Source organism: Musca autumnalis, unplaced genomic scaffold (assembly GCF_047663935.1).
Source record: "Musca autumnalis isolate F117 unplaced genomic scaffold, ASM4766393v1 scaffold_5, whole genome shotgun sequence".
Lineage (NCBI taxonomy): Eukaryota > Metazoa > Arthropoda > Insecta > Diptera > Muscidae > Musca > Musca autumnalis.
Window position 1 is genome coordinate 59,175,636 of NW_027412088.1, and position 14,311 is coordinate 59,189,946.

Consider the following 14,311-nt stretch of genomic DNA (forward strand, 5'->3'; position numbering starts at 1 on the left):
ATCAATGCTAAATTTCTGTGCAAGATCTTACTTACTTACTTAGTTGGCCCATTACAGAACATTTGTTTCATAGACCGAACTAAGAAAAGATCTCCATTCCTCTCCGTTTTTCGCTTGACTTTTTGGAATACCGCGCCTTTCCATTTCTTCATTCACGTGTTTGCTCCATCGAAGCTTAGGCCTGCCGATTCTGCGTGCACCGCCATGTGGCATGAATTCATACGCCTTTTTAGCGGGTTCATCATCGCTCATTCTCATGATATGACCTAGCCAACGGAATCGTTGCATCTCGATACGTTTAACTATATTCATGTCTTTGTATAGCTTATATAGCTCGTGGTTCATACGACGTCGATATTCACCGTCAACGCAAATCGGCCCGTAGATCTTTCGAAGAATTTTCCTCTCAAACACACCAAGCACTGCCTTATCTGCTTGCGCAAGTACCCATGCTTCGGAGCAATACATTAGCACGGGTAGTATCAGCGTTTTGTATAGTGTTATTTTTGTTTGACGAGATGTGGCTTTGTTTTTAAATTGCTTACTTAGACCATAGTAGCATCTGTTGGCCAATACAATTATTCTTCTTATTTCACAACTGATGTTGTTTGTTGTGTTTATGGCAGTGCTGAGGTAGACGAAGTCTTTAACTACCTCAAAATTGTAGGTACCAACTTCCACAGTTGGTCCGAGCTCTATGGACGCTTTGCGCGTCGACACCATCAATTTGGTCTTTTCGCCGTTTACCGCCAGACCCACTTTCGCAGATTCTGCTTCGACCTTCCTAAAGATATCAGTTACTTCCTTTACTGATCGTCCCATGATGTCTATGTCATCAGCATAGGCAAGTAACATGTGGCTATTGGTGTAAATTGTGCCATTTCTTTTGACATTTGCATCTCGTATTACCTTTTCCAGCAAAATGTTGAATAGGTCACACGAAAGGCTGTCTCCTTGTCTGAAACCTCTTTTGGTACAAAATTCTTCGGAATGAGCCGGATGAGCTTTGCGGGAATACCAAATTCAGACATGGCTTGGAATACCTTTGAACGCAGCGGGCTATCGAAGGCTGCTTTATAATCGACAAAAAGGTGGTAGGCATCTCTTGGGTCTTCTCCAGGATTTGCCGCAGGGTAAATATCTGGTCAATGGTGGACTTGCCAGGTCTAAAGCCGCATTGGTATGGTCCAATTATCTCGTTGACCATTGGCTTTAGTCGTTCGCACAATATCCCTGACACGATCTGGTAGGCAATAGGGAGTAGACTTATGCCCCTATAGTTAGAGCATACAGTCTTATCTCCCTTCTTGTGGACGGGGCACAGAATACTCAGGTTCCAATCGTCGGGTACTCGTTCTTCCTGCCAGATGGTGCTAAATAGCTGATGAATACACCTTATCAGCGTGTCGCCTCCGGTTTTGAACAGCTCGGCTGGTAAGCCATCGGCCCCTGCTGCCTTATTATTCTTCAACCGATTTATTGTTGTCTTTACCACATCTTGGCTGGGCGGTATACATTCAATACCACCTTCTGGGATTGGGACTGTGGTATCTTCGTCGTCTTCGCTGCTATTGGATACCAACAGATTTGAAAAATGTTCTTTCCATATCCTGAGTACACTATCTGTACCAGTTACCAAATTACCTTGCTGGTCTCTACAGGAGGATGTGCCTGTACCAAAGCCATCAGTTTGATGCTTGACTCTTTGGTAGAATTTTCGGACTTCATTCTGGCTCCTGTACATCTCGATTTTTTCACACTCCCGCTGTTCCATCTCTCTCTTTTTCCTGCGGAAAAGACGTTTCTCGTCTCTCCTTTTCTCCCTGTATCTCTCTCGTGCGCTACGCGTTGCTACGGATTGTAAAGTAGCCCTATATGACGCATTTTCCAAGTATGGATTTTGCGGCTGTTTGCATGGAGTGGCAATGCTTTGTCATTGCGCTGATATGTTATCGGGATGAGGAGTGCTTTGATTAAGCAATTGGGCTAGTTGAGTGGAATATGCTGTGGCTATCTGTTGTGATTGCAGCTTACCGATGTCTAACTTTCGTGTTATGTCAGTTCGTACTTTGTTTGCTACCTTTAAGCGGGTGCGTACCTTTGCTGCAACAAGGTAGTGGTCCGAATCAATGTTTGCGCCTCGGAACGATCGTACATCCAACACGCTCGATGAATGTCTTCCATCTATCACAACATGATCAATTTGGTTTCTTGTTTTCTGATCTGGAGACAGCCAGGTGCCCTTATGAATATCGAGATGATTAAATCTGGTACTGCTAACTACCATGTTTTTTGCAGCTGCAAAGTCTATCAGCCTCATATCATTGTCAGATGTTTCACTGTGGAGACTGAATTTCCCGACAGTTGGGCCAAAGATATTCCCCTTTCCAATTTTGGCATTAAAATCGCCTAGAATGATTTTTATGTCATGGGCAGGGCAACGGTCATATGTTTCTTCTAAGCGCTCGTAGAATATATCTTTGGTCTGTTCGTCCTTTTCTTCAATGGGAGCATGAGCGCAAATAAAGCTGATGTTGAAGAATTTAGCTTTCATTCGAATTGCAGCAAGTCTTTCATTCACTGGGGTGGGCAGTAATATCGGTCCTGTACTTTTCAAGTACGTCTGCCAATGCGAAGACTGCACCTTCTCTATAAAGAGTGCGAACATTCCAGGTGCAGATTCGCAGATCATGGTCCTTAAAACGTTTGCGGGATTCGTCAACTTTAGAGGGGTTTGTTTTTCTTTTCTTTCGTTTTTTCATAGTAGAATGTTTTTTCTAGGGGAGGGTTACTAACCCGACGCCCAAACCCAAGTTTTTAACGTTCTTATGGGTGAACGAGCGGCACATGTTAGCTCACTGCCTTTAACGGGTGTTAAAAGCAGTTCCCCAGGTAACACCACGGGGAGGTCAGTGTCCACTTGGCATGAAAGAGGGACCAAGATAAATCCTGGGCTTTGCCATATTAAAACCGGTCAGGACCGTTGCTTGGTATCCACCAGGGTTTAGCTACAATTTTTAACTGAACTAGCTGTAATTGTTTGACAGAGCTACCTTAGTTTATTTGATGTTTCCTGCAGTTAAAAAACAAAACCAACACTTCACCATAATTATTTCAAAAACCTTTTTCTATCGAGCATACAACTTTGATATATCAGTGTCGAAAAATCCACAAAAAATATTTGTTTGTATCCGAAAATAACGAAATCCTGGGTAAAACTCGAAAAAAACGAATTTGAGCTTTATCTCAAGAACAAGAGCTGATGGAGAAAAACCGGAAAAAACGGATTTGAATATAGCTCGCCGATTTCAGTTAGAAACGAAAAAAAAAATTCAGTTGAAACATTCAACTTTTTCAATTTTGTTGAGCAGAGTTATCCCATTTTAATTAAAAATAATTTTTGTTGGAGGTTAGAAAAATTTCGGCCCGGCCGAAATTGCGAAGGAGGTACTTAAAGTAATGGACTGACGAGTCCATTATGGAAGGGGATCTTATTTTGGGAGACAACTCTTTTCGATAGATATCGAGCCCACTAGTCATTTCAGTTTGGACCAGTATGCCAGGAAGCATGGACTTGTCCACGGAAAACATAATATCGCTGTAAACAGGACCACAACGTACAGATCCTAAACTGCAATTAGACGCAAATGCTGACCTGATGTTTCTCATGAAGTATGGACTTGTCCCTGAAAAAAGTGAACTTATCCGAAATTTTGTGTGGGAGTTACCCGAAGAAGTGGACCGTAGAGTCCATAATCGAACCTCATCTAAGTCTGGTAGAAATTTTACGATGTGCAAAGTATGGAGCATATCGTTTAATCCCTTCAAGACTTATCATGCGCACAATTTTTCCGAACATTTTTGAACTTTTGTGTGGGAGGTGCCATGAAGTAGTGGACCGATATGTCCCATCTTCGAATTTAAACTAAGCTTGGACAAGATATTACGAAAGCCAAATTGTGGACCAAATCGGTTCATGCGTTCGAGAGTTATCTTAGCGCTCCAACCACTACACACGGTGTCATAGGTTTTTTTGCAACTTTCAGGCTATTTTCTCAGGAAGTATGGACTTGCCTCTGATGAAATGTATACCGTCGTATGAAGGGCAGTGAATACATGTTGCTACAACAACAATCAAAGAGATTCGAGAGCAGGTCCTAAACAGAACTTTTCCGAAAGTTTGTGTAGGTACCCGAAGGAGTGGACCGATAAAGTCATACTCGAACCTAATCTAATTCTGGTAGAAATTTTACGATGTGGAAAGTATGGAGCAAATCGGTTACTCCCTTCAAGGGAGCCGATATGGCCCAACTTCGAACTCAAACTAAGTTTGGGCAAAATATTACGAAGACCAAATTGTAGACCAAATCGGTTCATCCGTTCGAGAGTTATCGTGCACACCAGCCAGTCAGACAGACGGACGGACATTACCACTAAACCATTATTTCGATGAATCACATTTTGTCCGTATGAAAGTGTATATACCCTCGTTAGCATAAATGCTGAGGGTATACAAAATGTATTTTCAGGTATTGGGACAGCTTAGATCTCCTTAGTATTTTTAGTCATGTAAAATGGTGTCATTAGACATGCCGCTCCAACTGGTCGTAAAAATTAAGGTCCAATATTATTGACCTAAATGTAGAGACTGACTGCACTCGTGGAGAAGAACGAACTCGGGTTGTTTCTTATTTAAACCACTACCTATAATTGATGTCAAACAGACAACCCCAGTTGACACCACAAGTTTCGATGTGCTTACTTGCGAAAAAAGAGAAACAAAGATATATCCTAAACTTTGTAATGCCTGTACGATTTAATGTTTTCTTTCATCTTCTTCCCCAACCAACAACTCTCCACAAATAACCTTGAAAATTATTTTGATTTTTATTTACCTTTAAATAAAACTGACTAACTGAACAAACAAACCAAATTACAGAGAGTAACCAAAATTTAAATAAATTGAATATTGTGGTTTTGTACGTTTCAACATTTCAATTAATTTTGAAAATACAACGAAATGGCAATTGATTACCCTTAAATATTATTAAGTAGAATTTATATGGGACCACTTTTGGTTTGAAGTGCCCAAGTGTTCCTTGTCCCTCTTGTTTTACAAAGAAAACAGAATATCTTCTTTGTAACCATTACCTTTTTCATGATTATAAGTTATTGTTTTATGTTCTCTTTAATTATATTTTTCACTCTCAAATGAATATTCATCTCGAAGACTGTGACGTTGCCAGTATACCAACACTTTATTAAACTTTTCGGAAAAAATGTTTATGTTATCTGTATGCCTTTGAGTTTCTGTCAGTGAATATTTCTTACGACGATGATGATGATCATAACGATGATGATGATGATGTTTTTGAATATTTTTTTCAGGTACCACGACTGGATAGCTGTGAGGTCTGTTTGTGTATGGATGGTGAAATATTTTGTTGGTGGGAAAAATGCGGTAAGTTGTTTTACATTTTTGCTTCTGGTTTCTCTAGTTAAGTATTGGCTGTTTGGTTGGTTTGTTGTTAACTGAGAGTGTGTGGTGTGTAAACTTCAAGAAGTCATATTAAATACATTTTATATGAAGTAAATATTTAATGATAATCAGTTGCTTAAATTAGGAAATATAAATTCGTAATGAAAAACCCACACAAAATATTTTTGCTTAAGTCAAGAACTTTGGTGGTAAGGGAAGAATGTTCGCGACAGTTGGTCTTTATAATTCTTAATATGGGAATAAAATAGAGAACGTACAAATTAACAGGTAAGAATGGCGTTCACTTCGGCCGGGCCTAACAATTTATACCCTCCACCAATAGTATTAAACCCTGCCTTCGCGTCAGGCTTATTCCTAATAGATGTAGAATATGCTAACTGAAGAATAACACTTTCTTTTAGAAAAGGTTTAGTTCGACAATTCTATTTGGGTTATGTGTGTACAACTTTTTAAATTTGTAACAGCTTTAGAAAACAAGTAAAAAGTTGATAAGTTCGCCCGGGCCGAACTTTTTATATCCTCCGCTATGAAATATTTATAACTAAAATTGAATACGAGGGCACTAAAAACCTTCTGGCCTAGGCAACTCGCAGTGTCCCCAGGTGTCATTTGACATTTTTTTGTAAAGTTTGACAGTTTTTATCCTAAGCGTACTTAGGTCAGTTTGGCATATAACCATGTGTTGGGTTCTTTACAGTGACTTAAAAAAATTACTTTGCGAAAAAAATGAAATTTACTTGTAAACATTTTCGTCCGAACAATTTTCACAACTTTCGATGTGGATAACCACGGCAAGAGTGCATCGATCAAACTAAATCTTTGTATGTAGATAGGACTACGAAAAACTGGTTCAATGAATTCAATCGTGGCGGACAAACGAAGGTCTTCCAAAAACGGCCGTTGTGCCAGAAAACAAATCAAGCCGTGCGTGAAAGGATAATCCAAGATCGCCATGTTGAATACCGCCAGATAGAGACATCCTTGGGTATTTATTCCACCAACTAACATTCGATATTGCATGAACACCTGGCCGCAAAAATGGATTTGTCTCGCTAGATTCTGCAAAGCTGGTAAATCGCTCAAAAAAAGGATCACGTCGATTAGTGCAAAGAAATTGTGCATTAAAATAATCGCGGTGCTTCAAACGACATTTATAAGATCATCACAGATGACGAATCTTGGATATATGCTTAGAAGCCCGAAACAAAACAGGAATCGACCGTTTGGGTCTCCGATAGCGAGCCAAATCCAACCAGAGTTGTTCATGGAAATAGACCTTCGCCTGTCTCTTCGGCAATACTGACCGTGTGGCGACTCTACGGCTTAGAAATAAAGGACGGTTAATTCTGAGCATTACACTACAATTAGTTTGCCTGAAGAGTCCTGAGAAATTCGAAAAACGAACAAGAGAAGACGAATTGTTCTGCATCATGACAATGCGAGCTCCCACACATCGATTCAAACCAGGGCCTGTTTGACCGGACAAAACGTGTAATTGATGGGTCATTCGCCGTACTGCCCCGACTGGGGATCCAATGACTTCAATTGATTCCAGCAAATCAAGAAAAAAGGCGTGGTCCACGATTTTCGTCGCCAGAAGGTATTGTAAAAGCTTTCAAAAACCATGTTTTGGAGGTGTCTCAATCAAGTCACTGTAAACAACCCAACACATGGTCATATGTCAAACTGACCTGAGTACGCTTAGGCTAAAAACTGTCAAACTTTCCAAAAAAATGTCAAGTGAGTTTACTTTTCTGTCCACAATTTTTGGTGGAAACATTTTTCGACATCGGCTACCCCAAAATGCCTAAATGATCTAATCTAATCCAAAAATGTAATCAATCAGGTAGTTCCTTAATATGGGGCTATATCAAAGTGTGGACCCGTGTATCTTGACAATTTTTGAAGGAAAGGTTGTGTAACTGCAGGGACCCTCAAATTACAGGTAGTTCCGTCAAACAATGAAGCTAAGACCCTCAAAATACCGAAAATCGAGAGGTACCGTTATACGGGGGCTATACCAAAACATGGACCTGTGTTGAAGATTTGTAGTGAAGAAGTTTTGTGACCACTGATAACCTCAAATGTCAAATTACAGTTAGTTAAGTTAAAAATGTTGGTGGCTAACATCCTTAAAATACCGAAAATCTGGAGGTACCGTCATGTGGGGGCTATACCAAAACACGGATCTATTTTGACAATTTTTGGTGGAGAAATTTCCTGACCACTGAGAACCTTAAATGTCAAATTACAGCTCGGTTAAACACTCTAGCTAAAATCCTCAAAATACCGAAAATAGGAAGGTACCGTTATATGGAGGCTATATCAAAGTGTGGACCTATCTTGACAATTTTTGGTGGAAAAGTTGTATGACTGCAGGGAGCTTCAAATGTCCAATTACGGGAAGTTCCGTCAAACAATGTAGACAAGACCCTCAAACTACCGAAAATCGGGAAGTACCGTTATATGGGTGCTATACAAAAACATGGACCTATGTTGCCAATTTTTTTGGAGAAGTGTTGTGACCACTAAGAACCTCAAATGTGAAATTACAGCTAGTTGGGAAAATTTTAGCTAAAATCCTCAAAATGCCGAAAATCGGGAGGTACCGTTATATGGAGCATATATCAAAGGGTGGACTTATCTTGACAATTTTTTGTAAGTAAAGTCCTTGACAATGTAGCTAAAATCCTTAAAATAACGAAAAACAGGATATACCGTTATATGGGCACTATACAAAAACATAAAACTATGTTGACGATTTTTACTGAAGAAGTTTCGTGACCACTAAGAACCTCAAATGCCAAATTTCAGGTGTTTTGTTCAAAAATTGTTGCTAAAACCCTCAAAATACCGAAAATCGGGAGGTACCGGTTTATGGAGGCTATACCGAAACGTGGACTTAGGTTGACAATTTTTGGTGGAGATGTTTTGCGACCGCTGGTAATCTCAAATGTCAAATTTCAGGTAGTTTGGTCGAAAAATATAGCTAAAATCCTCCAAATGCCGATAATCGGGAGGTACCGTTATATGGGGGTTATACCAAAACATGGACCTATGTTGACAATTTATGGGAGAACAGCTTTGTGACAAGTGGGAGTCTCAAACGTCAAATTGCAGGTACTTCTGTCTAAAAAGGTAACTTAAGTCCTCAAAATTCCGAAAATCAGGAGACACCGTTATATGGGAGGTACACCAAAACATTGACCTATGTTAAAAGTTTTTGGTGGAGATATTTTGTGAGCTTTGCGAGCCTCAAATGTTAAATTACAGGTAGTTCGGTCAAAAAATTTAGCTAAAATCATCGAAATACCGAAACTCGAGAGGTACAGTGGGGGCTATACCGAAACGTGGACCTATGTTGACGATTTTTGTTGGAGATATTTTGTGACCACTGGCTACCTTAACTGTTAAATTACAGGTAGTTCGATAACAAATGTAGCCAAACCCCCCAAAATACCGAAAATCGGGAGGTACCGCTATATGGGGGCTATACCAAAATATGAACCTGCTCTGACAAATTTCTGGGAAAAGTTGTAAACACCAAAGAAAACCATTACCATTTCGGTGTGATAATGAGGGTAAATCCTTTGATATACCGAAAATATATTAAGACATGGACCGATATACCCCATTTTCAATACCAAACATGGCATCAAAAATTAGTCATAGAAGAGACCTACTCTATATTAAGTGTATTTACTCCAGTGAATTTGACGATAACTCGAACTAGAATTATGGGTGCCTTCTCACTCCTCTTGAGGTTTACCACAGTGACGGGCTTCTTCTGCTTAATCTGGTGCTGGGTCTATCTCAAGTTCTAGGAATGTGACTACTTCGAAGCTACTGGAGTTAGCTGAGTAGGTTGCAGCGCATGCTGAGTTCTAGGAATGTGGCTACTTCGAAGCTACTGGAGTTAGCTGAGTAGGTTGCAGCGCATGCTGAGTGGATGTTTTGCACGATGTCATCAATTCTTGCCCTATATGAAATATACGGCTGATCCATTCCGAGCGTAGATGAGCCAAAACTACTCGCGGCAATGTTCTCAGAGTACCGCATTCTCACGATAGTTGTTTATGGAATCTGCGACTGCATCTACATAAGTGAATGCAATTCTAACTTGCTTGATAGGCTTGCTGATTTAGGTTTTATCTTTTTTTATCATGAAGATCCCTCCTGACATGCATGGGGGATCAAATGCACGGTATGGTGATTAGGATGGCTCTCCACCATATGGTGACTAGCATACCAATTTGTTGCTATACCACACGAAGGTCTCCTTATGTAGATGGTCGGTGCTCTAAAGAAGTGAGGAGGCACGCTGCTGCAGTTCTCAGGGTGTTATTCTGACAGGTTTGAATATCGCGTTGCATTTATATTTGCGGACCACACTGGCGCCGCATAGCTTACCACTGACCAGCCTATTGCATTATATGTGGACAACAAGGTTTCTCGCAGATAGCTGTGGCACGCACAGACCACATGAATATAATCTCGAAACTTGGAGTAGTTAATGGTCGGAATTCTGCTACCATCGACCATGACATTCAACTCAGTGCTCACCTCTGCAGTGCATATGGTGAACAAAGTGACCGTAGATTTAGTGGTGGATATTTGCATATTCCTCGCGTGGCATTCTTCCCTTCGCCCTATTACTACAACATGTCCAACAAACTATGTTTTATGAAATTATTGCGCTCTATCTGTATGTGGAAACAATTATGGGGAAATGGTCTGACTCAAGTGAAATGACGGGCCGCTGGCGAACTGTGACACTCTCCACTAATTGTGTTAGGGGCATCCTCATTGACCGTGCAAAATGTAGAGCTATTAATCTTCTCAGCCAGCACTATATCCCTCTGGTTATTTCTGTGGACCGAATGCAAGAACTCATGACGAGCATTACAGTCCTCCACTACCAGTCGATTATGGCCTTTCAAAAGCGGGCTAATGTTGGGTCTATAACCTGGAGTAAAGCTATTTATCGACGGAATGTTTGCGTTAAACAACTCAGTTTTTCTTCGCTTGGTTTAAATCCATAAAATCTACTATTTCCTCAACTTTGCCTCGGAGTCCAGTGCAATTTAATTGCAAAAAAGATGCAGCATGACACATCTGGTCATACCATGGCTTCCTTGGTTGAGGATGGATTATGTGGCTGTTTGTACAAAGTGGGAAAATCTTTGCCACTGTGCTGATATGTTATCAGAACGAGGAGTGCATTGATTAAGCAATTGGCCCAGTTGAGTGGAGAACGCAGTGGCTATGTGTTGTGGTTGTAGCTTACCCGTGTTCTATTTCCGTGTTGTGTCTGTTGTTCTTTACGAATACGTAGCTTTGCTACAACAAGATGGTGATCCGAGTTGATGTTTGCTCCTCGGAACGATCTTACATGCAACATGTTCGATGAATGTCGTCCATCAATCACAACTTGATCAAATTGATGCCTTGTTTTTAGATTTGGTGAAAGCCATATGCCCTTATGAATGCCCAGATCCTTAAATCTGGTACCGCCAACAACCATGTTTTTTGCGCTCCGAAGTCCATCAGCCTCATTCTATTGTCAGACGATTCACTACAGAGACTAAATTTCCCGACTCCTTTCCAATTTTGGCATTCAAATTGCTTAGAATAATTTTAATGCAAGGAGCAGGACAAGAGTCATATGTTTCTTATAAGCGCTCGTAAAATATATCTTTGGTCTGTTCGCCCTTGTCTTCGGTGGGAGCATGAGCGCAAATAAAATTTATGTTAAAAAATTTAGCTTGTATCCATCTGAATTGTAGCAAGTCTTTCATTCTACCAGGTGAAACTGGAGACCAGATGTTTAACCTACGACAAACTACAAATCCGCCAGCAAACCTATGATTTATGTCATGACAACTATGATACAGTGCGTTACTTTTAGGTTTTGTTGTGGCACCTTTCCCAGTCCATCGTATTTCCGGCTTGTACTTTTTAGGTACATCTGCCAATGCGTGAACTGCACCTTCTTTATAAAGAGTCAGAATATTCCAGGTGCAGATTCTTCTTTGTTTGTTGATAGTACGATGTTTTTTGGAGGGGTGGGTTACTAGCCCAACGTAAGTTTTTAGCGTTCTTATGGATGAACGTGCGACACATGGTGGCTTCCCAGGTGACACACCGGGAGGAAAAGTCAGTATTCACTTGCGATAAAAGAAAGAACAAGATAAGTCCTGTAATAATTGAAGTAAAAACAAGTAAAAAGTCGTTAAGTTCGGCCGGTCCGAACTTTTTATACCCTCCACCATAAAATAGTCTCACAATTTTAGGTCGAACAACTTTTCGACAATGGATGGACTCCTAGTGCCTGCCACTATTGCTTAAATTACACTGTGAACACAAATGTTGGGGCAGAGATAATTCCTTTTGGAGATGAAAGCCCTTGGTGTGTGTATATTAAAAACCCCGAAGGACAGATGCGCCGTGAGTCGAACTTCCGCGTTATGGCGTGATGAAGTTTTTGCAAGAGACCCTGTAAGCCATCATGAATTAGCATTATATCTTTGTTTGTTGTTTTTGTAGAGGGTCTCTAACAAAAATTTCATCACGCCATAACGCGGAAGTTCGACTCACGGCGGCCTTTCTTCCCCAAGAGGAATTTTCCGTGCCCCAGACTTTCATCTCCATTTTGTTTTACAGTGTTATCTAATCTAATCTAAAAAAATGTGTTCAGCTAGGTGAAAGGTACCACCTATGGGGCTATATCAAAGAGTCAACCTATCTTTAAATTTTTTGGCGGAAAAGTTTTATAGCTGCAGGGAACTTCAAGAGTCAAATTGAGGGTAGTTTCATCAAAACAATGTAGACCCTCAAAAATGGACCCATGTTGACGAATTTCAGTGAAGAAATTTCGTGACCACTGAAATTTCCCGAAAATCGAGAAAAATTGCAGCTATTTCGGTTAAAAACTGTAGCTAAAATTCTCAAAATACCGAAAATTGGGAGGTACCGATATATGGGGGCTATACCAAAACATGGACCTATGTTGACGATGTTTGGTGGAGATGTTTCATGACCACTGAGAACCTCAAACGTCAAATTGCAGATAGTTCGGTTACAAATTGTGGCTAAAATTCTCAAAATACCGAAAATCGGGAGGTACCGTTATATGGGGGCTATACCAAAACATGGACCTATGTTGACGATGCTTGGTGAAGATATTTCATGACCACTGAGAACCTCAAATGGCAAATTACAGCTATTTCGGTTAAAAACTGTAACTAATATGCTCAAAATACCGAAAATCGGGAGGTACCGTTATATGGGGGCTATACCAAAACATGGACCTATGTTGGCGATGTTTGGTGGAGATGTTTCATGACCACTGAGAACCTCAAACGTCAAATTGCAGATAGTTCGGTTACAAATTGTGGCTAAAATTCTCAAAATACCGAAAATCGGGAGGTACCGTTATATGGGGGCTATACCAAAACATGGACCTATGTTGACGATGCTTGGTGAAGATATTTCATGACCACTGAGAACCTCAAATGGCAAATTACAGCAAGTTCGGTTAAAAATTGTAGCTAAAATTCTCAAAATACCGAAAATCGGGAGGTACCGATATATGGGGGCTATACCAAAAGATGGACCTATGTGGACGATGTTTGGTGGAGATGTTTGATGACCACTGAGAACCTCAAACGTCAAATTGCAGATAGTTCGGTTACAAATTGTGGCTAAAATTCTCAAAATACCGAAAATCGGGAGGTACCGTTATATGGGGGCTATACCAAAACATGGACCTATGTTGACGATGCTTGGTGAAGATATTTCATGACCACTGAGAACCTCAAATGGCAAATTACAGCTATTTCGGTTAAAAACTGTAACTAATATGCTCAAAATACCGAAAATCGGGAGGTACCGTTATATGGGGGCTATACCAAAACATGGACCTATGTTGGCGATGTTTGGTGGAGATGTTTCATGAACACTGAGAACCTCAAACGTCAAATTGCAGATAGTTCGGTTACAAATTGTGGCTAAAATTCTCAAAATACCGAAAATCGGGAGGTACCGTTATATGGGGGCTATACCAAAACATGGACCTATGTTGACGATGCTTGGTGAAGATATTTCATGACCACTGAGAACCTCAAATGGCAAATTACAGCTAGTTCGGTTAAAAATTGTAGCTAAAATTCTCAAAATACCGAAAATCGGGAGGTACCGATATATGGGGGCTATACCAAAACATGGACCTATGTTGACGATGTTTCGTGGAGATGTTTCATGACCACTGAGAACCTCAAATGTCAAATTGCAGATAGTTCGATTAAAAATTGTGGCTAAAATTCTCAAAATACCGAAAATGGGGAGGTACCGTTATATGGGGACTATACCAAAACATGGACCTATGCCCATATCCTTTGGGATATAAGTTTGTTGATCAATAGTGCCAAATTATAGCTAATTCGGTCTGCAAATGTGGCGAAGAACGTCAAAATACCTCAAATCCGGAGGTACCGTTATATGGGGGCTATACCAAAGAGTGGACCGACATAACCCACCTTCGAACTTGACCTGCCTATGGTCAAAATTGCGTGCAAAATTTCAGCACTCTATCTCAATTATTGCTGACGCTAGAGTGATTACAACAGACTGACAGACGGACATGGCTAGATCGTCTTAGAATTTTATCCTGATCAAGAATATATATACTTTATAGGGTCGCAAATGATTAGTTCGATGTGTTACAAACAGAATGACAAACTTAATATACCCTCCATACTATGGTGGAGGGTATAATTAGTATATATATTCTTGGTCAGGATAAAATTCTGA

At 40.3% G+C, this 14,311-nt stretch overlaps 1 protein-coding gene across 2 annotated transcripts in view; it reads left to right on the plus strand.

Annotated features, from left to right (window-relative positions):
• LOC141404898 (uncharacterized) overlaps positions 1–14,311 on the plus strand; it is a 163,307-nt gene that overhangs the window by 62,119 nt on the left and 86,877 nt on the right. For both annotated transcript variants that reach the window (XM_073988724.1, XM_073988725.1), the window contains exon 4: positions 5,389–5,461. In XM_073988724.1, coding sequence (XP_073844825.1) covers positions 5,389–5,461 — 73 coding nt within the window. The remainder of the gene's footprint in view (positions 1–5,388; positions 5,462–14,311) is intronic.